The 22,049-nt window shown below is 31.0% G+C and overlaps 4 protein-coding genes and 3 pseudogenes across 7 annotated transcripts, besides 13 other annotated features; 2 read left to right on the top strand and 5 right to left on the bottom strand.

Moving 5' to 3' along the window:
• Positions 1–955: part of a mobile genetic element that runs on past the window's edge.
• Positions 956–5,102: 4,147 nt separating this feature from the next.
• TVAGG3_0197070 (protein serine/threonine kinase protein) lies at positions 5,103–6,038 on the top strand (the record flags this gene model as incomplete). Its single annotated transcript, XM_001298757.1, has 1 exon — positions 5,103–6,038. One exon carries the CDS (start codon positions 5,103–5,105, stop codon positions 6,036–6,038), a length of 936 nt encoding a protein of 311 aa, XP_001298758.1.
• A 571-nt stretch (positions 6,039–6,609) lies between these two features.
• TVAGG3_0197060 (bifunctional inhibitor/lipid-transfer protein/seed storage 2s albumin superfamily protein family) lies at positions 6,610–6,942 on the bottom strand (the record flags this gene model as incomplete). The annotated part of the gene is made up of 1 exon (XM_001298758.1): positions 6,610–6,942. One exon carries the CDS (start codon positions 6,940–6,942, stop codon positions 6,610–6,612), a length of 333 nt encoding a protein of 110 aa, XP_001298759.1.
• Positions 6,943–7,204: 262 nt separating this feature from the next.
• Positions 7,205–7,603, top strand: TVAGG3_0197050 (uncharacterized protein; the record flags this gene model as incomplete). The annotated part of the gene is made up of 1 exon (XM_001298759.1): positions 7,205–7,603. One exon carries the CDS (start codon positions 7,205–7,207, stop codon positions 7,601–7,603), a length of 399 nt encoding a protein of 132 aa, XP_001298760.1.
• A 1,189-nt stretch (positions 7,604–8,792) lies between these two features.
• Positions 8,793–8,820: a terminal%2Cinverted (terminal inverted repeat of Mariner transposon ID:TVAGG3_0197020).
• Positions 8,793–10,914: a mobile genetic element.
• On the bottom strand, positions 8,873–10,818 carry TVAGG3_0197000 (annotated as a pseudogene). The gene has a single exon. A coding segment is annotated over exon 1 (1,946 nt).
• Positions 9,560–10,380: a mobile genetic element.
• Positions 10,887–10,914: a terminal%2Cinverted (terminal inverted repeat of Mariner transposon ID:TVAGG3_0197020).
• A 1,864-nt stretch (positions 10,915–12,778) lies between these two features.
• Positions 12,779–12,806: a terminal%2Cinverted (terminal inverted repeat of Mariner transposon ID:TVAGG3_0196980).
• Positions 12,779–14,901: a mobile genetic element.
• TVAGG3_0196990 lies at positions 12,859–14,805 on the bottom strand (annotated as a pseudogene). Its single transcript has one exon. A coding segment is annotated over exon 1 (1,947 nt).
• Positions 13,546–14,361: a mobile genetic element.
• Positions 14,874–14,901: a terminal%2Cinverted (terminal inverted repeat of Mariner transposon ID:TVAGG3_0196980).
• Positions 14,902–16,769: 1,868 nt separating this feature from the next.
• Positions 16,770–16,797: a terminal%2Cinverted (terminal inverted repeat of Mariner transposon ID:TVAGG3_0196950).
• Positions 16,770–18,894: a mobile genetic element.
• Positions 16,850–18,798, bottom strand: TVAGG3_0196995 (annotated as a pseudogene). Its single transcript has one exon. A coding segment is annotated over exon 1 (1,949 nt).
• Positions 17,539–18,359: a mobile genetic element.
• Positions 18,867–18,894: a terminal%2Cinverted (terminal inverted repeat of Mariner transposon ID:TVAGG3_0196950).
• Positions 18,895–19,005: 111 nt separating this feature from the next.
• Positions 19,006–21,987, bottom strand: TVAGG3_0196940 (bifunctional inhibitor/lipid-transfer protein/seed storage 2s albumin superfamily protein family; the record flags this gene model as incomplete). Its single annotated transcript, XM_001298309.2, has 1 exon — positions 19,069–21,987. The coding sequence occupies one exon, from the start codon at positions 21,985–21,987 to the stop codon at positions 19,069–19,071; it is 2,919 nt and encodes a 972-aa protein (XP_001298310.1).
• Between the last annotated feature and the right edge of the window lie 62 nt (positions 21,988–22,049).

Below are 22,049 nucleotides of genomic sequence, written 5' to 3'. Positions count from 1 at the left end.
CAACATGACAAATGGTAGCACCTACAGTTCTTCAAAAATAATTCATAAATGCCTTCCTCCTGTGTTGTTGTCTAAATGTCATGTTGTCTCATTTTTTAAAAGAAGTTAGTTTACCTGGTAGCACATGGTAACATGGTAGCACCTACAGTTCTTCAAAAATAATTCATAACTGCCTTCCTCTCGTGTTGTTGACACAATGTCATGTCGTCAACATGACAACTGGTAGCACCTACAGTTCTTCAAAAATAATTCATAATGCCTTCCTCCTGTGTTGTTGTCTAAATGTCATGTTGTCTCATTTTTTAAAAGAAGTTATACCTGGTGCACATGGTGACTGGTGCACCTACAGTTCTTCAAAAATAATTCATATGCCTTCCTCCTGTGTGTTGTCTAAATGTCATGTTGTCTCATTTTTTAAAAGAAGTTAGTTTACCTGGTAGCACATGGTGACCCCCTCATTTATTCAAAAATTCTGTAATTTCATTACTGAGGTATGCTGAATTGGAGCTCAGGACTTTCAATCCGTGCGAAACCATGCATAAACTGTCATATAAGGCGGCATGTAATCTTTACTCTGTCCCGTCGTTTGTGTATATCCTGAAACATTATGTGTATGATTACCTGAACCCTGTGTATCGTTCCAGTAACAATTAATAGCAAATTTAACGTCATCTTTAACATCATATCCTTTACCTTTTGTCATTCCTGACCAATCCCAATATCTATGCTTATGCCATCCTGCTTCGGTTGTGTTTAAATTAACGTAATGACTGTGAGCAGGTAAATTTTCGCCCGTAATTGTTTTACTTCCACCGGTTTGTTTTGATGAGTTTGTACAATATAAAAAACGATCGGTTATCTGCTGCCATGTACCAAATCCAAATAATGTTGATGGATTTGTTGAATTCATTGATGTATATATTGAACCAATGGGGTAAATCATCTCAAACATTGTATTTAACTCAGTATTAACCCATTCCTTATCTGCTTTCTTCTCTAATTTAGTATTAACCCATTCCTTATCTGCTTTCTTCTTTAACTCAGTATTAACCCATTCCTTATCTGCTTTCTTCTTTAACTCAGTATTAACCCATTCCTTATCGGCTTTCTTATTTAATCCATTATGAATATTGAATTTATTATATAATATTGAAATCGTGTAAGAAGTTAAAATTGGTATTGTCATCAATATTAACATATTATTTTTGAAAATTGCTTTTTTAACATCTTGAAATTTTGTGATTTCAGACCAATTTTTTCCATCACTACTGATATTTACTAAATCACCACATCCAAAAGCAATGAAATACCCATCAATATAAAACAAATTTGTAAATCTATAATTTCGAGTAAATTTTGGAGTGAATGAATAAACCAATTCCCAATTTGGTGTTTTCTCTGGATCCTGTGAAAAATCTTGTGATAAATAAATATGTCTGTTATAACTTACAGGATATGAATACAACATACTACCTGAAACAAGAACACAAACATTTGAAGCATAACATAAAGCTTCAATGTCTCCATCAGCTTGAAAAATTTGTTCAAAACGACCAAATGGTATTGAATATGATCTATAAATTTTATCATTTTGTAGGATAAAACACATGTTGTTAATGTAATACCATTTACTTGTATAATCAATTTTCAAATCTGATGACATCATACTAAACATATAATAATTTATCCCATCCTCACTAATGAAAATTTGATTGACTTCATAAATTAGTACCCATTTATTATTAACACATCTAATAGGATTATTTGGATATTTAAATTTAACATCTTGATTTAAATTACATTTGAACCATTGGATACAATCGAATGAATAACAAGGGCAAAAATCATCTCCAACCGTTATCATTCCCATAAATTTGCCGTTATTATATTCAACATAAAAAATTCTTGGATTAATGATTGGCTCTCGTGTATCAGGATTCAAAACGGATGGAGTAAATGATTCATAGTTTTTAAAATCATTTGTTTTAAAATAATAAAGCACTCCGCCTGTATAAAATAAATACATGGTCACTCCATCGAAACATAACCATTCAATATCTTCAAATGTTTTATCTGATGATTTCATAAAATTTAAAAATGGTGGGGTAAAATAGACCTCCGATTGTTTTATTTCTTCATTAACAAATGATATATCAGCTTTCTTTGCTAACTCAGTATCAACGTATTCCTTATCTGCCTTCTTATTTAACTCATCGTTAACATAAGTTTTATCCGCTTTAAGGTCTAAACATCCTGAAACCCATCCTGTATCAGCTTTAGTTTTTAAAATCTTTGATGTCCGTTCATGATACCATTCAACCCTTTCTTTAATTTTTTCATATATTTCATTATCTTTTTCATCCACATATTCCTTATCCGCCTTCTTCACTAACACACTATCCACATATTCCTTATCTGCCTTCTTCATTATGTCATTTAGGAAACCTTTTATGAATTCCTCATTCAAATTAAATCTTCCAATCTTCAAAACTTTAGGAAATGCATTTAATGCGTAATATCTTTGTTCTTCTGGTGGAATTGATGTTATATCATCCGTTATTCCTTTAATTTTTGAATTCATAAATAAAATTTCTTTTATATTTGATATCACTGCACCACCTTTGCAAACGAATTCGAAATGGTCATTTTTCAATACTATCTCCAAATCTCCATATTTCAACCTTTGCGTTTGTTCTGCCGTCTTTGAATTATATGCATATGTGGCGTATGTAATGGTCTGTGGTTGCTGTTGTTTAATCATTTATTACGATTTTAAAAATAAATGAAACAGAGGAGGAAGAAATAAATGAAAGTGAAGATGTTCAAAATAAAATAAACATTGTTAAACCCATTACTGAAACAAAAATTTTTTCATCTGTTGAAGAATTTAATGACTATTATGCTAATAATAAAAAATTATTTGAAGAATTGACAACATGTAAATTGAATAAAATGTTTAAAGTTGATGGATTCAAAATTTCAAAAATAAAAGGTGTTGTTAGTTTAAAATCTATTCCTCAATCAAGAATCACCTCATTAATGAAAATTGATGATTTAACAAAAAGAATAGAAATTATTGAAGAAAGAATGAATCAAATAATTGATTTCATAAATCATGACTCGTTGAGCCCGGGTCCTTAAAGTCCAAGGCACAAAGTGCCCAGGACTTAAAGCCCATCACTGAGTTCAAGGTTATATTCATCAAATATTTCATTATTAAATGCAACTTCTGCTAGTTTATTTATTTTTTCAATACGATCATTTGAAAGTCTATCGTTTAATTTTTTCTGAAGTTTTTCGTTACCAAGTTCTAAAATTTTATTTGGTTGATATGTAAATTCATGAAATTCTTTTTCCTCAGTTTTGATCATTAATTTACAAAGAACTTTTGTGGTTGGAATTCGTTTGAACCATTTATCCTTAATATTTGTTATAAATTCAATATCTGGAATTAATTCCCAAATTTTTGCATTTTCAATTAATTTATTATCAAATGCAAAAGCAATGGGTTTAATATTATGTTTACCTTTATAATATAAACTTTCTACATAATCATCGAAATAAACATCTACTTGTTTAACATTTTCAAGAATTGGTGAAAGAGCATCCATTAATTGATTGACGGTTACGAATCTTGATCCACTCATTTCTTACGAAATAAAAAAATAAATTATTCATAAATGTCAGAAGAAAATATTTAAATAAATTATTTAAATTTTTTTACTCTATTCAAGAATTTTATTTTTGATATAACTCATTGAATTCAAAATTTTTTAAAAAATTGACACCATATTTGGAATCTATGCAAAAATATATTCTTTTTATTAATGGTAATATAGGAATTGTAGGAATAAAAACTTTTTATAAATTATTCATAAATTTTTAAAATTAATGTTAAAAAAAATGATACAAAATCGCTCGATATTGTATTTCATTATGGTAGTGAATCTTTTATTCATGAAAATAATTATTTCTAATTTCTTTTACTCTCTCGTATATACTAGATTTGAAGAATTCAGAACATTTCCCATAATCTCCTAAATGTTTTCTTATCTTATTGGTTTTCCATTCATTATATGAAACTGAATAAACTTTATCTTTATCTTTACACCTTTCATCACTTCCAATATATTTATATCTCAGTTTTGATTTAGCATTTTCATATTCATTAGCGTTTAATAATTCACAGTCTTCCTTTTTAAATTGATGTTTAAGATATTCAGGATTAACAATTCTATAATATTGCTTCCCTTTAAATCTTTGAATATAAACAGGAACACCATCCTCTAAAATTCGATAATCTATTTTATCTGGTTTTACTTGTTGGGTCATTTATGTAAGAATAAAAAAATAAATTATTTTAAAATTAATATGTTAAAATAATGATACAAAATCGCTCGATATTGTATGAATTCTTACGTTTACAAAAAAAGTCACACACCCCGCCTTATCCTACTACTAACATATTAAATTTTTCTCATAATGTTAGATATATATCGTTTCATTTTCGCATTTAATAAGTATGATGTGAACAATGAAATAGTGCAAAATAAGACATTTACATTTTGAAGATTTGATAGTAAACAAAATTATAAATGTTGAAATCATTTAATTTTTAAAACAATATATATTCGATATTAATTCAGATTTGGAAGTTCAAGTTCTTCAATCGGTTTATTTCAAAATTCAATCCACTATTTTAAATGTATATATCAAAATTGAATAAATGTATTAATTGTGGTTTAACATTTCTTAAAAAGTAGTTTTTAATACAACAGTTCAACGCGATTTATTAATATACAAATTCTATTGTCTTTGAATCGAATTTATCCTTTCAATTTTCACAGTATAACACAATACACTGCTCATGATAATGATTATATTTTTCAATAAAGAAAGATTTTGTCAAACAGTGAATCAGATAAATTTTTTAAAGCATATTTTTATTAATCGGCTCTTTTCCTAATTTTATCCAGCTGACCAACAATCAATGAATTGAGAAATAATTCAATTTTTTTTATTTTTTGAGGGCGTCGTTTTTTTACTCATTTCAATACATCCCAATATGGATTCTCAAGCAGTACAAGCGATTCTCTCAAATTATGGTTATTGGATTGTTCTTGAAGTGGGGAAAAGGTGCTTTTTCCACTTGTTATCACGTAGTTGACGAGAAATACAATCGAGATTTTATTTGCAAGGTATTGGAGATTCCAAAGGACTATGAACAAGCTCTAAGTGTTAAAAAATCCTATTATAATGAAGTTAACGCCCTTGTTGAATGCATTCATCCAAATGTTATAAAAATTTACAATAACTTTGTTGAAAAGAATTACCATTTCATCATACTTGAGTATTGCAATCATGGATCTCTTTATGATCTGATACAGCAAAAAGGACCTCTAAAAGAACAAGATCTTTACAAATTTACACTAGAATTTGCATATGGCCTTTCTTATTGCCATTCTATGGGTATTGCAAACCATGACATCAAGCCAGCAAATTTGCTTCTTGATGAGTTCAACAAACTCAAAATTGCTGACTTTGGTTTTGCATCTGTTCAAAAATATCTAACTTCTGAATTTATGGGTTCACTTGCGTTCATGTCACCAGAAAAGATCAGTAGCTTCGAGTATAATCCATTTTTAAGTGATATTTGGAGCTTCGGAATTTCATTATATTATATGGCAACAGCAAATCTCCCATTTTATGGTCTAAATACAGTCAATCTCAAGAGAAGTATTCTTGGATGTACATATCAGATTCCAAATTCCGTTCCCGTCTTCGCAAAAACAATAATTATGAAAACATTAGTATTAAAACCAGCTGATCGATGGACAATGAATGAAGTAATTAAGTATTTACGCTCATTACAAGGAAAATACATTTCCAGAAACAAATCAGCTTCCGAACTGATCTTAAAAACGTTCTCTTCAGCTAGATTAAACAAAAGATGTAGCGCAACACGCTTGTCATGTGATTCGTTACTAGTTTCTAATGATAATGATAAGATTAATGAAGAAGTTTATGTACTTTCTTAAATTAATTTGAATATGTTTAATTTTTGTTTGTTTTTAAATACTTTTCTGTATTTTTAACTGGAAATTTTTATTTTCACATATCTGAAATGAACGCAGTATGATATTTAGAAAAATTTGGATAATTTTCAGCGTTATCCTGATTTTTTGGATTGCATATATCTTGTAAAGAATAGGTATATGCATATTTTATATTAGTTGGTATTCAATTTAGCAAATTTATCAATTCATGAAAAAATTTAGGCAATTTCTTATATTATATCCATTTTCTATGGCAAATAATGATTACAGTGCTTCATATTTAAATGTTTAACACTTCATTTTAATGTTATGATTAAATTCAAAATATTGCCTATATTTCATCAATTAATTGTTCTCTGATGAAGATATTTTACTAAAAATCACTGGAAGATAATAATGATGTATTTTGAATCGATATTGAATTAAGATGCAATTAGGCTAAATAATTTATTGGTTAAATCTGACCGGATACTTTCAAAAATCTATCTTTATCATAATAAAAATAAAAACAAATGAAAAATATATTTCGTATTTCGCATAAAATTAAAAAGAGTTACTCAAGATTATTAATAAAGAAACATTCTGCTGGGTTTGATTCTTCAAAATCAGCTGCAAAAATATCTTCGTCTTGATTAATGACGGTTGTTGAAAACAATGGATTATCAAGAGTAACACCTTCGTTAGGGTTGACAACAGATGAAACAATTGTTTCTTGCATCTCAATTGATGATTCCTCTTCTGATTCTTCTTGATTTATATGACGAATATACATAACAATTCCAACAACCAAAGCAATAATGATTGCTAATATTGATGCAACAATTGCAATGATCATTCCAATATTCTTCTTCTTGGTTGTAGTTTCCGAGTCTGCATTAAATTTCATTGTTATAGCAGTATTGAAAACGGATTCATTTGAGATTGGTGTGGTTTGGTTTAATGAATTAGAACTGATCTTTCGCTCTAGGTTATGTACTGAGCTCTTCGGTGTAATAAATGGTGTTTCAAAAGATGTTATTTTCTGTGTAAGGAATGATGTTTCTTGATTTGTTATAAATGGACTAGTAAATGGTGTTTCAAAGGCAGTCAAGAAAGGTGTAAGGAATTCAGTTAAGAAAGGTGTTTCGAATGGAGTTTCTTTGTTTGTAATGTATGGTGTTTCAACAAATGTTTCGAAAGGTGAATCTGGTGTTTTATGTGGTGTTATCATGTTTGTTCCGAAAGGTGTTTCGAAAGCAGTTGAGAAGGCAGTTTCAAACGGAGTTTCGACTTCAGTCAAATATGGTGTTTCGACAGCAGTTGACAAGGCAGTTTCAAACGGAGTTTCGACTTCAGTCAAATATGGTGTTTCGACAGCAGATGAAAATGGTGTTTCGAAAGCAGCTGAAAATGGTGTTTCGAAAGCAGTTGAAAACGGCGTATCGAATGCTGTTAAATATGGAGTTTCTTCAAATGTTGTGAATGGAGTTTCCTCAGCAGTAAAATATGGTGTAGAAAATGGTGTATTTGCGGCTGTGAAAAATGGAGTTTTTTCGGCTGTTGAATAAGGTGTTTCGAAAGCAGTATTAAATGGAGTCTGAACAGATGTTTCATAAGGTGTTTCTTGGGATGTCGAATACGGAGTTGGTACTACCGTTTGCGGATAAGGTTTTACGTATACTTTTAGTTCAAACTGATTTGAAAAGTATCCATCATTATCTTTTGCTTCAACAAATAACGAATATTCGTTTGGATCTATATTCCACGGTAATTGTATTGTTCCGTTAAATTTTTGCCATTGAGTATTAGATGACGCACTAGCTATTGTTATATTTAATATTCCAATTATAGTTGCATTAATTGATAACTCCACTTGATTTAATTCATCTTTAATATACCCAGAAATAATTAATTCTGATCCGGGATAAACAGTATCTTCATTTAATGAAACTAATTTAATTGCTGGTTTCTGTGGGAGAGAAAATTCAAATTTGTGTGGAATTTCTTCTGATTTGACACCATACTTGTCTACTGCGTATATATAAATTGTATGTTGTCCCTTTTGCAACCATGATGGTATTATTAAGTCTTTTGAATAACCAGTTTCTGAAGAATGGCATGAAATATTTCCAGGTGCAATTGATGTAAAAGAATCATCAAACCTATATCTTATTTGAACATCATCTTCATCTTTTACAGTGCCTTCAATTCTGATTATCGATCCAAAATTGTATCTTGCATTCAATGAGTTTGTGATTTTAAGAACTGGTTTAGATTTGATAATTAATGTCTTCTTTAGAACAGCTGATTGAAACCCATAACTGTCTATTACAAACAAGGTAATCTGTTTTGTTCTTTCGGAACCGAATCTGATATTATATTGGCCAGTTTCTTTTAATTTAGTTTGAGTCGTGCTAAAATTTGCATAAATTTTATTGGTGTCCTCTAGAAAATATACATAAATTATCTCTCCAACATCATAATCTCCAACTTCGAATGTAATTGTTAATGCCTCTCCTTGAGAATAAACATCTTTGAATTCTGTAGTCCATCTTACATAGGGAGCTGTTCTTAAATTAGTTCCTACACCTGCAACTGTTTGCAGTGATATTGTTTCACCCGGATATATATCTCTTTTCTGCCACGAAAAAGCAAAGCAACTGTCTGCATTACCAAAATCCGAATTTAAAGATGTGTTCTTAAAGTATGGGAATAGCCCTGGGTTGTAAGAACTTAAATAAATTTTACCATCTTTTATAGGGTGTCCAAAGGTGTGTTTAGCACAAATCTGAATACTGCAAATAGAAATAAACAAGTTACATATATATAAAGTTTATTTAAATATAATCACCATTGGATTCAATCACGCGTTCGCAGCGATCGATCCAGGCTTGAAAGACACGCTTTAAATCATCATGAGAAAATTGCTCAAATTGCTCTCTTACAAAATTTTCAAGATCATCTGGACTCGCGAATTCGCGTCCTTCAGCTCTCTTTTTTAGCGTGCCGAATAAATAAAAGTCAGAGGGTGCAATATCAGGTGAATAAATTGGGTTTGGAACAACTTTGACATTGTTTTCCACCAAGTAATTCATTACCTTATGACTTTTGTGAACTCTTGAATTATCAAAATGAATTGCAAACTTTTGTTTTTGTTGTTTGGATTTCTCAAACTCATCAGAATTGATAATTTGAGTAAGAACATTGTCAATTAGATACTGAGCATTCATCGTATTAGGTTTTTGAAGAATATCAATTGCGATGATATCATTCACGCCCCAAAAAACCGACAACATCATCATTGGTGTGTCAATTTTTTTCTTCGGGAATGTTTGCGGATTTTCATCCTTCGGGATCCACATGATTTTGGCATCTGTTGCATATTGAAACCAAGACTCGTCCCCTGTTACAAAAGCGAAACTTCTTGGATTGATACGCACCCAATATAGAGAGGAGCTCTTTCGAAGATTGGACTCTAGATTTTTTTTGAACTGAATTAAGGTTGTGCGGAACCCAACGTGTATGTTGTAAACGAAAACGATAAAAACAGTTTGACAGAAAAAGTGACACTTTACATGGCAAAAAATAGAGCCTTACTTTTGAGATACTTGAGATTGAAACTGAATCTTATGAGGCGGTGATCTTGAATCACTACCTCATAAGGTTCAGTTTCATATAAAATTTGTTGCAATTTGTTATTCTTTTGCAATTATTTCTTATAAGATTTTACATCTTTTACCGGGGAATGTTTGTTATCATGTATATATTATAAATATCTACACGATAACGAACATTCCTCGCTAAATTGCTGAGAAACTCAGATTTATATAGATCACTAGAGTCCCCTAGGCACTGATTCTGGTTCAGTACCTAGGAGGCTCTAGTTCTCTAACGAACTGATAAAATGTTTTTAAATTTTTGGATATTGCTACCTGTGAAGCACTGACTTCAAGTCAGTACCTCACAGGTAGCAATTACATTGAAAGATGGGAGAAACTTTGTCCGAATGTTAAACTATTCGGACAAAGTTTCTCCCATTTGTAGTGGAGATGGAAGGCTTTGAGGTATATTGTATTAATATATATGCCAAAGCCTTCCATCTCCACTTGAAAGTGTCCAAACTTTGGGTTAATAGTTTGCAATTAACCCAAAGTTTGGACACTTTCTAGAAGGAATTGGAGGCTATGAGATACTGATGCAATGTCAGTAACTCATGGCTTCCAATTCCTTCCTAAAACTCATAAAAGTGGACATTACATGCATATAAAATTTGACATGTAAAGTCCACTTTTTGTGAGCGGGGATTTGACTCCGTCAAATCCCCTTTTTCGTTTACGAGATGTATACGCTAGTTTGTAGTTCAAATAATTGTGCAGATAATAACTGACTGTTGTACGTGGTATCTTTGTCATCTCCTCTATCCTTCTGAGTGATGCTCTTGGGTCTTCATCTAGCGCTTGAAGAATTGCTTTGATTTTTCTTTGATCCGGCGATTTTTTGTCAATTTTTATGATGGGCGCCTTTTTGTTCATGAAGTGATACATCCTAACATGATACGTTACAGTGGAATAGCTAGGAGCATCCATACCGAAGCATTTTACCAATGTCTCGTAGATTTTTTTACAGTCTTTGCATTTTTTTGCAAGAGCGAGGATGTTTTCTTTATGATTCATTAAAAAAATGAAAAAAATCCCGCCAAAATTTCCCGCGAAACCGCCTCTTGTCTCAAAATTCATTTATATCCCGGCATGGCGCCAAAATACAACATACTCATCATATACATATATTCATATTTTTTATTATATATTTATAATCAGCATATATCTCCTTTAATAGTCTCATATAGAGCGCTGTGCTAAACGCACCTTTGGACACCCTATATTACTCGGTTATACCATTCATATTCTAACGGGCCATAGTAGAATGAATCAACATTCGTGACATTAGCAGCATCGCGAATTAACAGTGTAAAAGATATCCTTGTTAGGTCATCTTTCATTGTAAAACCTCTCTTATTAGCTAAAGGTTTAATCGTAGCTTTATCATTTTCAGCAATTTGAACATCAGCAAAAACTCCAACATCAATTCTCTTTGGTTCTTGTGCTGTGTTTCTAATATTGAATGTTAAAATGAAGTAACCTGTTTGAGAATCAATATCGCCTTTTGTTTCAAATTTAATTCCATTGTATTCGGCCTTTCCTTTATTTGAACCTTTTACATATACTAATGGTCCTGGTTCTCCATTTTCATAGACTCTGAAAACAACATACCAACCATGATTCCAGAATGTTGTGGAATATAATTTTTCCTGATAAAGAAATCCATAATCATTATATGATCCTATATAATATCTGATATCTATATTCGTATCATCTGATGTGAAATCAGGTAACAAACTTTCTCGAAACCAACCCATGATGAGAGTTAAGAGAAGGAAAACCATTTTCCTGAAAATATTGCTTTCAAATTATTCTGAAATAACAGTTTACTTTATTTTAGAACAAATAAACATATTCTTGAACATAACATATAAATCATCAGCTTTTAATTTTGATATAATGAGTTTGAGTCAATGAATGAACAAATTGAATTATTTTCAAGTTTAGAATAATGCATCATCCAATGAATCTAAGAACAATTCCGGGCATGACAATATTTAATGCAACTTTTGAATACATTTAGATAATCATTTTATTTTCGATGTCTTCAATTAAGCACAATCATTTTGAATTTCGATTTGTTTTTTTTCTTATCAAACGATTGATAAATTATTTTTGAATCATTAATATACAAAAAATTTCTATATGTATAATAATCTACAAATAAAAATAAAATAAGAAATTACATTTTTGTGAGATTGAAAGCCTTTTTTCTCACAACTTCTCAAAAATTCTAATTCTGACAGCTTACATGAATTTAATCTCCTATTAATTATCAAACAAATCCTAATATCTGGCATTTTTACCAATTATTACAATGCAATTTTGAAACAGTGATTTTTGAATGAAAATTCAATGAACTGTAATTAGATTCTAGAATCTTATTAATACTAAAATCTATATATTTTAAATTTATTCATTCAAAATTAAATTCGATAATTTTCTTTTATCGTATTTAATTCCATCTCACAAAAATTAATTAAGCCCATTTTATAACTCATTTCATATATATGAAAATTAAATCAATAAAATAGAGATTATCATTTTTTTTAAACAAAATCGTTCTAATCCACTTGCTTTCTGAATGAAATATTGCCAATTCTTCATATTTTCTGCAATGTATAAATTTTTAATAGTTTATATCAAAAAAAATAATATTAAAAGAAAGATTGCATCGTTCAATTGAGCAAAAAAATCCGAATTAATTTATTTTCCTATTAAATTATAAATATATGATATATGGATATATGATTATTATGCATTAATCTATATGATGTATTTTCATAACACATTTGTTTTCCAATGATAAATAAAGTAACAAATCTTTATGTTATTATTCGTCATATATAGAAACAAATGATATATATTGTATTCTTACTTATAAAATTGTTTCATACTAACAAATTTATGAAAATTGAGTCAATCTCTTAATATTTCCGAAGAAGCAAGCTATTTAGACATCTTAGTTAAGGGTTATATTTGATACCATTAAAATATACACACACTAAATTCTAAATTATAACAGATTTATAAATTCTTTTAAATTTGATTCTAAATTTGAACAAATAAAATAAAGCATTTATATAGGGTGTCCAAAGGTGTGTTTAGCACAAACCTGAATACTGCAAATAGAAATAAACAAGTTACATATATATAAAGTTTATTTAAATATAATCACCATTGGATTCAATCACGCGTTCGCAGCGATCGATCCAGGCTTGAAAGACACGCTTTAAATCATCATGAGAAAATTGCTCAAATTGCTCTCTTACAAAATTTTCAAGATCATCTGGACTCGCGAATTCGCGTCCTTCAGCTCTCTTTTTAGCGTGCCGAATAAATAAAAGTCAGAGGGTGCAATATCAGGTGAATAAATTGGGTTTGGAACAACTTTGACATTGTTTTCCACCAAGTAATTCATTACCTTATGACTTTTGTGAACTCTTGAATTATCAAAATGAATTGCAAACTTTTGTTTTGTTGTTTGGATTTCTCAAACTCATCAGAATTGATAATTTGAGTAAGAACATTGTCAATTAGATACTGAGCATTCATCGTATTAGGTTTTTGAAGAATATCAATTGCGATGATATCATTCACGCCCCAAAAAACCGACAACATCATCATTGGTGTGTCAATTTTTTTCTTCGGGAATGTTTGCGGATTTTCATCCTTCGGGATCCACATGATTTTGGCATCTGTTGCATATTGAAACCAAGACTCGTCCCCTGTTACTAAAAAGCGAAACTTCTTGGATTGATACGCACCCAATATAGAGAGGAGCTCTTTCGAAGATTGGACTCTAGATTTTTTTTGAACTGAATTAAGGTTGTGCGGAACCCAACGTGTATGTTGTAAACGAAAACGATAAAAACAGTTTGACAGAAAAAGTGACACTTTACATGGCAAAAAATAGAGCCTTACTTTTGAGATACTTGAGATTGAAACTGAATCTTATGAGGCGGTGATCTTGAATCACTACCTCATAAGGTTCAGTTTCATATAAAATTTGTTGCAATTTGTTATTCTTTTGCAATTATTTCTTATAAGATTTTACATCTTTTACCGGGGAATGTTTGTTATCATGTATATATTATAAATATCTACACGATAACGAACATTCCTCGCTAAATTGCTGAGAAACTCAGATTTATATAGATCACTAGAGTCCCCTAGGCACTGATTCTGGTTCAGTACCTAGGAGGCTCTAGTTCTCTAACGAACTGATAAAATGTTTTTAAATTTTTGGATATTGCTACCTGTGAAGCACTGACTTCAAGTCAGTACCTCACAGGTAGCAATTACATTGAAAGATGGGAGAAACTTTGTCCGAATGTTAAACTATTCGGACAAAGTTTCTCCCATTTGTAGTGGAGATGGAAGGCTTTGAGGTATATTGTATTAATATATATGCCAAAGCCTTCCATCTCCACTTGAAAGTGTCCAAACTTTGGGTTAATAGTTTGCAATTAACCCAAAGTTTGGACACTTTCTAGAAGGAATTGGAGGCTATGAGATACTGATGCAATGTCAGTAACTCATGGCTTCCAATTCCTTCCTAAAACTCATAAAAGTGGACATTACATGCATATAAAATTTGACATGTAAAGTCCACTTTTTGTGAGCGGGGATTTGACTCCGTCAAATCCCCTTTTTCGTTTACGAGATGTATACGCTAGTTTGTAGTTCAAATAATTGTGCAGATAATAACTGACTGTTGTACGTGGTATCTTTGTCATCTCCTCTATCCTTCTGAGTGATGCTCTTGGGTCTTCATCTAGCGCTTGAAGAATTGCTTTGATTTTTCTTTGATCCGGCGATTTTTTGTCAATTTTTATGATGGGCGCCTTTTTGTTCATGAAGTGATACATCCTAACATGATACGTTACAGTGGAATAGCTAGGAGCATCCATACCGAAGCATTTTACCAATGTCTCGTAGATTTTTTTACAGTCTTTGCATTTTTTTGCAAGAGCGAGGATGTTTTCTTTATGATTCATTAAAAAAATGAAAAAAATCCCGCCAAAATTTCCCGCGAAACCGCCTCTTGTCTCAAAATTCATTTTATATCCCGGCATGGCGCCAAAATACAACATACTCATCATATACATATATTCATATTTTTTATTATATATTTATAATCAGCATATATCTCCTTTAATAGTCTCATATAGAGCGCTGTGCTAAACGCACCTTTGGACACCCTATATTACTCGGTTATACCATTCATATTCTAACGGGCCATAGTAGAATGAATCAACATTCGTGACATTAGCAGCATCGCGAATTAACAGTGTAAAAGATATCCTTGTTAGGTCATCTTTCATTGTAAAACCTCTCTTATTAGCTAAAGGTTTAATCGTAGCTTTATCATTTTCAGCAATTTGAACATCAGCAAAAACTCCAACATCAATTCTCTTTGGTTCTTGTGCTGTGTTTCTAATATTGAATGTTAAAATGAAGTAACCTGTTTGAGAATCAATATCGCCTTTTGTTTCAAATTTAATTCCATTGTATTCGGCCTTTCCTTTATTTGAACCTTTTACATATACTAATGGTCCTGGTTCTCCATTTTCATAGACTCTGAAAACAACATACCAACCATGATTCCAGAATGTTGTGGAATATAATTTTTCCTGATAAAGAAATCCATAATCATTATATGATCCTATATAATATCTGATATCTATATTCGTATCATCTGATGTGAAATCAGGTAACAAACTTTCTCGAAACCAACCCATGATGAGAGTTAAGAGAAGGAAAACCATTTTCCTGAAAATATTGCTTTCAAATTATTCTGAAATAACAGTTTACTTTATTTTAGAACAAATAAACATATTCTTGAACATAACATATAAATCATCAGCTTTTAATTTTGATATAATGAGTTTGAGTCAATGAATGAACAAATTGAATTATTTTCAAGTTTAGAATAATGCATCATCCAATGAATCTAAGAACAATTCCGGGCATGACAATATTTAATGCAACTTTTGAATACATTTAGATAATCATTTTATTTTCGATGTCTTCAATTAAGCACAATCATTTTGAATTTCGATTTGTTTTTTTTCTTATCAAACGATTGATAAATTATTTTTGAATCATTAATATACAAAAAATTTCTATATGTATAATAATCTACAAATAAAAATAAAATAAGAAATTACATTTTTGTGAGATTGAAAGCCATTTTTTTCTCACAACTTCTCAAAAATTCTAATTCTGACAGCTTACATGAATTTAATCTCCTATTAATTATCAAACAAATCCTAATATCTGGCATTTTTACCAATTATTACAATGCAATTTTTGAAACAGTGATTTTTGAATGAAAATTCAATGAACTGTAATTAGATTCTAGAATCTTATTAATACTAAAATCTATATATTTTAAATTTATTCATTCAAAATTAAATTCGATAATTTTCTTTTATCGTATTTAATTCCATCTCACAAAAATTAATTAAGCCCATTTTATAACTCATTTCATATATATGAAAATTAAATCAATAAAATAGAGATTATCATTTTTTTTAAACAAAATCGTTCTAATCCACTTGCTTTCTGAATGAAATATTGCCAATTCTTCATATTTTCTGCAATGTATAAATTTTTAATAGTTTATATCAAAAAAAATAATATTAAAAGAAAGATTGCATCGTTCAATTGAGCAAAAAAATCCGAATTAATTTATTTTCCTATTAAATTATAAATATATGATATATGGATATATGATTATTATGCATTAATCTATATGATGTATGTTTCATAACACATTTGTTTTCCAATGATAAATAAAGTAACAAATCTTTATGTTATTATTCGTCATATATAGAAACAAATGATATATATTGTATTCTTACTTATAAAATTGTTTCATACTAACAAATTTATGAAAATTGAGTCAATCTCTTAATATTTCCGAAGAAGCAAGCTATTTAGACATCTTAGTTAAGGGTTATATTTGATACCATTAAAATATACACACACTAAATTCTAAATTATAACAGATTTATAAATTCTTTTAAATTTGATTCTAAATTTGAACAAATAAAATAAAGCATTTATATAGGGTGTCCAAAGGTGTGTTTAGCACAAACCTGAATACTGCAAATAGAAATAAACAAGTTACATATATATAAAGTTTATTTAAATATAATCACCATTGGATTCAATCACGCGTTCGCAGCGATCGATCCAGGCTTGAAAGACACGCTTTAAATCATCATGAGAAAATTGCTCAAATTGCTCTCTTACAAAATTTTCAAGATCATCTGGACTCGCGAATTCGCGTCCTTCAGCTCTCTTTTTTAGCGTGCCGAATAAATAAAAGTCAGAGGGTGCAATATCAGGTGAATAAATTGGGTTTGGAACAACTTTGACATTGTTTTCCACCAAGTAATTCATTACCTTATGACTTTTGTGAACTCTTGAATTATCAAAATGAATTGCAAACTTTTGTTTTTGTTGTTTGGATTTCTCAAACTCATCAGAATTGATAATTTGAGTAAGAACATTGTCAATTAGATACTGAGCATTCATCGTATTAGGTTTTTGAAGAATATCAATTGCGATGATATCATTCACGCCCCAAAAAACCGACAACATCATCATTGGTGTGTCAATTTTTTTCTTCGGGAATGTTTGCGGATTTTCATCCTTCGGGATCCACATGATTTTGGCATCTGTTGCATATTGAAACCAAGACTCGTCCCCTGTTACTAAAAAGCGAAACTTCTTGGATTGATACGCACCCAATATAGAGAGGAGCTCTTTCGAAGATTGGACTCTAGATTTTTTTTGAACTGAATTAAGGTTGTGCGGAACCCAACGTGTATGTTGTAAACGAAAACGATAAAAACAGTTTGACAGAAAAAGTGACACTTTACATGGCAAAAAATAGAGCCTTACTTTTGAGATACTTGAGATTGAAACTGAATCTTATGAGGCGGTGATCTTGAATCACTACCTCATAAGGTTCAGTTTCATATAAAATTTGTTGCAATTTGTTATTCTTTTGCAATTATTTCTTATAAGATTTTACATCTTTTACCGGGGAATGTTTGTTATCATGTATATATTATAAATATCTACACGATAACGAACATTCCTCGCTAAATTGCTGAGAAACTCAGATTTATATAGATCACTAGAGTCCCCTAGGCACTGATTCTGGTTCAGTACCTAGGAGGCTCTAGTTCTCTAACGAACTGATAAAATGTTTTTAAATTTTTGGATATTGCTACCTGTGAAGCACTGACTTCAAGTCAGTACCTCACAGGTAGCAATTACATTGAAAGATGGGAGAAACTTTGTCCGAATGTTAAACTATTCGGACAAAGTTTCTCCCATTTGTAGTGGAGATGGAAGGCTTTGAGGTATATTGTATTAATATATATGCCAAAGCCTTCCATCTCCACTTGAAAGTGTCCAAACTTTGGGTTAATAGTTTGCAATTAACCCAAAGTTTGGACACTTTCTAGAAGGAATTGGAGGCTATGAGATACTGATGCAATGTCAGTAACTCATGGCTTCCAATTCCTTCCTAAAACTCATAAAAGTGGACATTACATGCATATAAAATTTGACATGTAAAGTCCACTTTTTGTGAGCGGGGATTTGACTCCGTCAAATCCCCTTTTTCGTTTACGAGATGTATACGCTAGTTTGTAGTTCAAATAATTGTGCAGATAATAACTGACTGTTGTACGTGGTATCTTTGTCATCTCCTCTATCCTTCTGAGTGATGCTCTTGGGTCTTCATCTAGCGCTTGAAGAATTGCTTTGATTTTTCTTTGATCCGGCGATTTTTTGTCAATTTTTATGATGGGCGCCTTTTTGTTCATGAAGTGATACATCCTAACATGATACGTTACAGTGGAATAGCTAGGAGCATCCATACCGAAGCATTTTACCAATGTCTCGTAGATTTTTTTACAGTCTTTGCATTTTTTTGCAAGAGCGAGGATGTTTTCTTTATGATTCATTAAAAAAATGAAAAAAATCCCGCCAAAATTTCCCGCGAAACCGCCTCTTGTCTCAAAATTCATTTTATATCCCGGCATGGCGCCAAAATACAACATACTCATCATATACATATATTCATATTTTTTATTATATATTTATAATCAGCATATATCTCCTTTAATAGTCTCATATAGAGCGCTGTGCTAAACGCACCTTTGGACACCCTATATTAAAAATTATTAGAAATATCCATGTTCAAAGCTAAAAATATTAATTCCATAAATTATATAAATGTATTTATTAGTTTAGAAACAGTGCATAAATAGGTATAGATCGATAATAAAATCTATCTTTATCCGCAAAATACAAATCAATATAAATCGCATTATAATGATAATGAATTATTCATCATCCTTAATAAAGAAGTACTGGACTGGATTAGATTCTTCAAATTCACCTGCAAAAATATCTTCTTCTTGATCCATTACGGATGTTGTAAACAATGGATTATCAAGTGTAATACCTTCATTAGGGTTGACAACAGATGAAATGACTGTTTCTTGCATCTCAATTGATGATTCCTCTTCTGATTCTTCTTGTTTCATGTGACGAATATACAAAACAATTCCTATAACCAAAGCAATAATGATTGCTAATATTGATGCAACAATTGCAATGATCATTCCAATATTCTTCTTCTTGGTTGTAGTTTCCGAGTCTGCATTAACATTTATTGTCGGGGCATCATTGTAAACAAAATCTTTTGTTGTTGAAGGTGTTTCGATGGAAGAATCAGAATTGATTTTCGGTTCGATTTTCTCTGGAGAACTCTTTGGAGTAATAAATGGAGTTTCAAAAGCAGTTTCCTTTTGTGTAAAGAACGGTGTTTCGGCAGCTGTTTCTTTGTTTGTAACAAATGGTGTTTCTATTGCTGTTTCTTTCTCTGTAATAAATGGAGTTTCGAAGGCAGTTTCTTTATTTGTTACAAATGGCGTTTCAAAAGCTGTTTCCTTCTGTGTAAGGAATGGTGTTTCTTGATTTGTTATAAATGGACTAGTAAATGGTGTTTCAAAGGCAGTCAAGAAAGGTGTTTCAAATGGAGTTTCTTTGTTTGTAATGAATGGTGTTTCAACAAATGTTTCGAAAGGTGAATCTGGTGTTTTATGTGGTGTTATCATGTTTGTTCCGAAAGGTGTTTCGAAAGCAGTTGAGAAGGCAGTTTCAAACGGAGTTTCGACTTCAGTCAAATATGGTGTTTCGACAGCAGATGAAAATGGTGTTTCTTCTACAGTTGAAAACGGCGTATCAAATGCTGTTACATATGGAGTTTCTTCAAATGTCGTGAATGGGGTTTCCGCAGCAGTTGTAAATGGAGTTGCTTCAAATGTTGTTAATGGAGTTTCCGCCGCAGTTGTTAATGGAGTTTCCGCAGCAGTTGTTAATGGAGTTTCTTCAGCAGTTGTAAACGGAGTGCTGGCAGCAGTAAAATATGGTGTCTCAGCAGCAGTAAAATAAGGTGTATTATAAGCTGTAGAAAATGGAGTATTTTCGGCTGTTGAATGTGGCGTTTTGAAAGCAGTATTAAATGGCGTCTGAACAGATGTTTCATAAGGTGTTTCTTGGGATGTCGAATACGGAGTTGGAACAGCTGTTTGTGGATAAGGTTTTACGTATACTTTTAATTCAACCATATTTGAAGAATGTCCTGCGTCATCTTTTGCTTCAACAAATAACGAATATTCATTTGGTTTTATATTCCAAGGCAATTTAACTTTTCCATTAAATGTTTGCCATTGTGCATTTGCTCTTCCGCTAATGATTTTCTCATTTAGTACATCAGAAATGAATGCAAAAACTGATAGTCCTTCACGATCATCTTCATCTTTGATTTGTCCAGAAATAATTAATTCTGATCCGGGATAAACTATGTCTTCCTCTAATGAAACTAATTTAATTGTTGGCTTCTGCGAGAGAGAATATTCAAATGTATGTGGAATTTCATCCGATTTGACACCATATTTGTCAACAGCATAAATATAAATTGTATGCTGTCCCTTTTGTAACCATGATGGTATTTCTAAGTTCTTTGAATAACTTGCTCCATAAATGCTGCATGAAATATTTTCAGGTGCATTTGATGTAAAAGAATCATCAAATCTATATCTTATTTGAACGTAATCTTCATCATATACGTAGCCTTTGATATAAATTGTTGAACCATTATTATATGTATTACTCAATGTATTTGTAACTGTGATCTTTGGTTTGTTTGTTACAATTAATGTTTTCTTTAGTTCAGCTGATTTAAATCCCTTGCTATCACTAGCATACACAGTTATCTCTTTTGTTCCTTTAGATACAAACGTTACATCATGCTTGTATATAGCACTTGTTTTAGTTTCAGATATTTCCAAAGTTCCATACTTTTTAGTTGAGTCTTCCATAAGAATCACCGTTACTGTTTCTCCAATATCATAATCACCTACTTCGAATCTTATTGTTAATTGCTCACCTGGAGTATAGACATCTTTGAACTCTGTAATCCATCTAACATATGGAGCAGTCCTCAAATTTGTTCCAACACCTGCTGTGGTTCCAAGTGATATTTTTTCTCCAGGATATATATCTCTCTTCTGCCATGAGAATGCAAAACAGCTATCCTGACCAGTTAATGCTTTATCTAAGGTTGCGTTTTCGAAATATGGGAATTTGTCTGTGTTGTAAGAATAGAAATCGTAAGAATGAGAATAAGAATTATAATCTCCATTGAACCACTCACGTTTCAATGGTCCATAGTAGAAAGAATCGACATTTGTTGCCCCAGCAGCATCTCGAATTAATAATGTATATGAAATTTGAGCGTCACTATCAGTCATTGTGAAACCTCTATTATTAGCTAAAGGTTTAATCGTAGCTTTATCATTTTCAGCAATTTGAACATCAGCAAAAACTCCAACATCAATTCTCTTTGGTTCTTGTGCTGTGTTTGTAATATCGAATGTTAAAATGAGGTAACCTGTTGTTGAATCAATTTTGTAATTTGTGGCAAAATAAATTCCATTGTATTTTGCAACTCCATTATTCGAACCCCTTACATACACTAATTTTCCGGGTTCGCCATCTTCATAAACCCTGAAAACAACAAACCAACCATAGTTGTTGAATGTTGTGGAATACTCTTTTGTTTCATAAGTGTCCCAATAATAATCATATTCATCTCTATAATATCTAATATCTAAATCTGCTTTATCATTTGCAGCATATACCTTCAATTTTTCACCAGAGGCAGCATCTAGGAGAGATAAGAGAACAAAAAACATTTTCTTGAATAAACTCTTTTCAAAATTTCAAACGGAATATCTACATTATTTGAATACGAATG

The sequence above is a fragment of the Trichomonas vaginalis genome, chromosome IV, assembly GCF_026262505.1.
Source record: "Trichomonas vaginalis G3 chromosome IV, whole genome shotgun sequence".
Classification (NCBI taxonomy): domain Eukaryota; phylum Parabasalia; order Trichomonadida; family Trichomonadidae; genus Trichomonas; species Trichomonas vaginalis.
The sequence above is the reverse complement of the archived record's forward strand: the minus strand, read 5'-3'. Positions and strand labels throughout refer to the sequence as shown.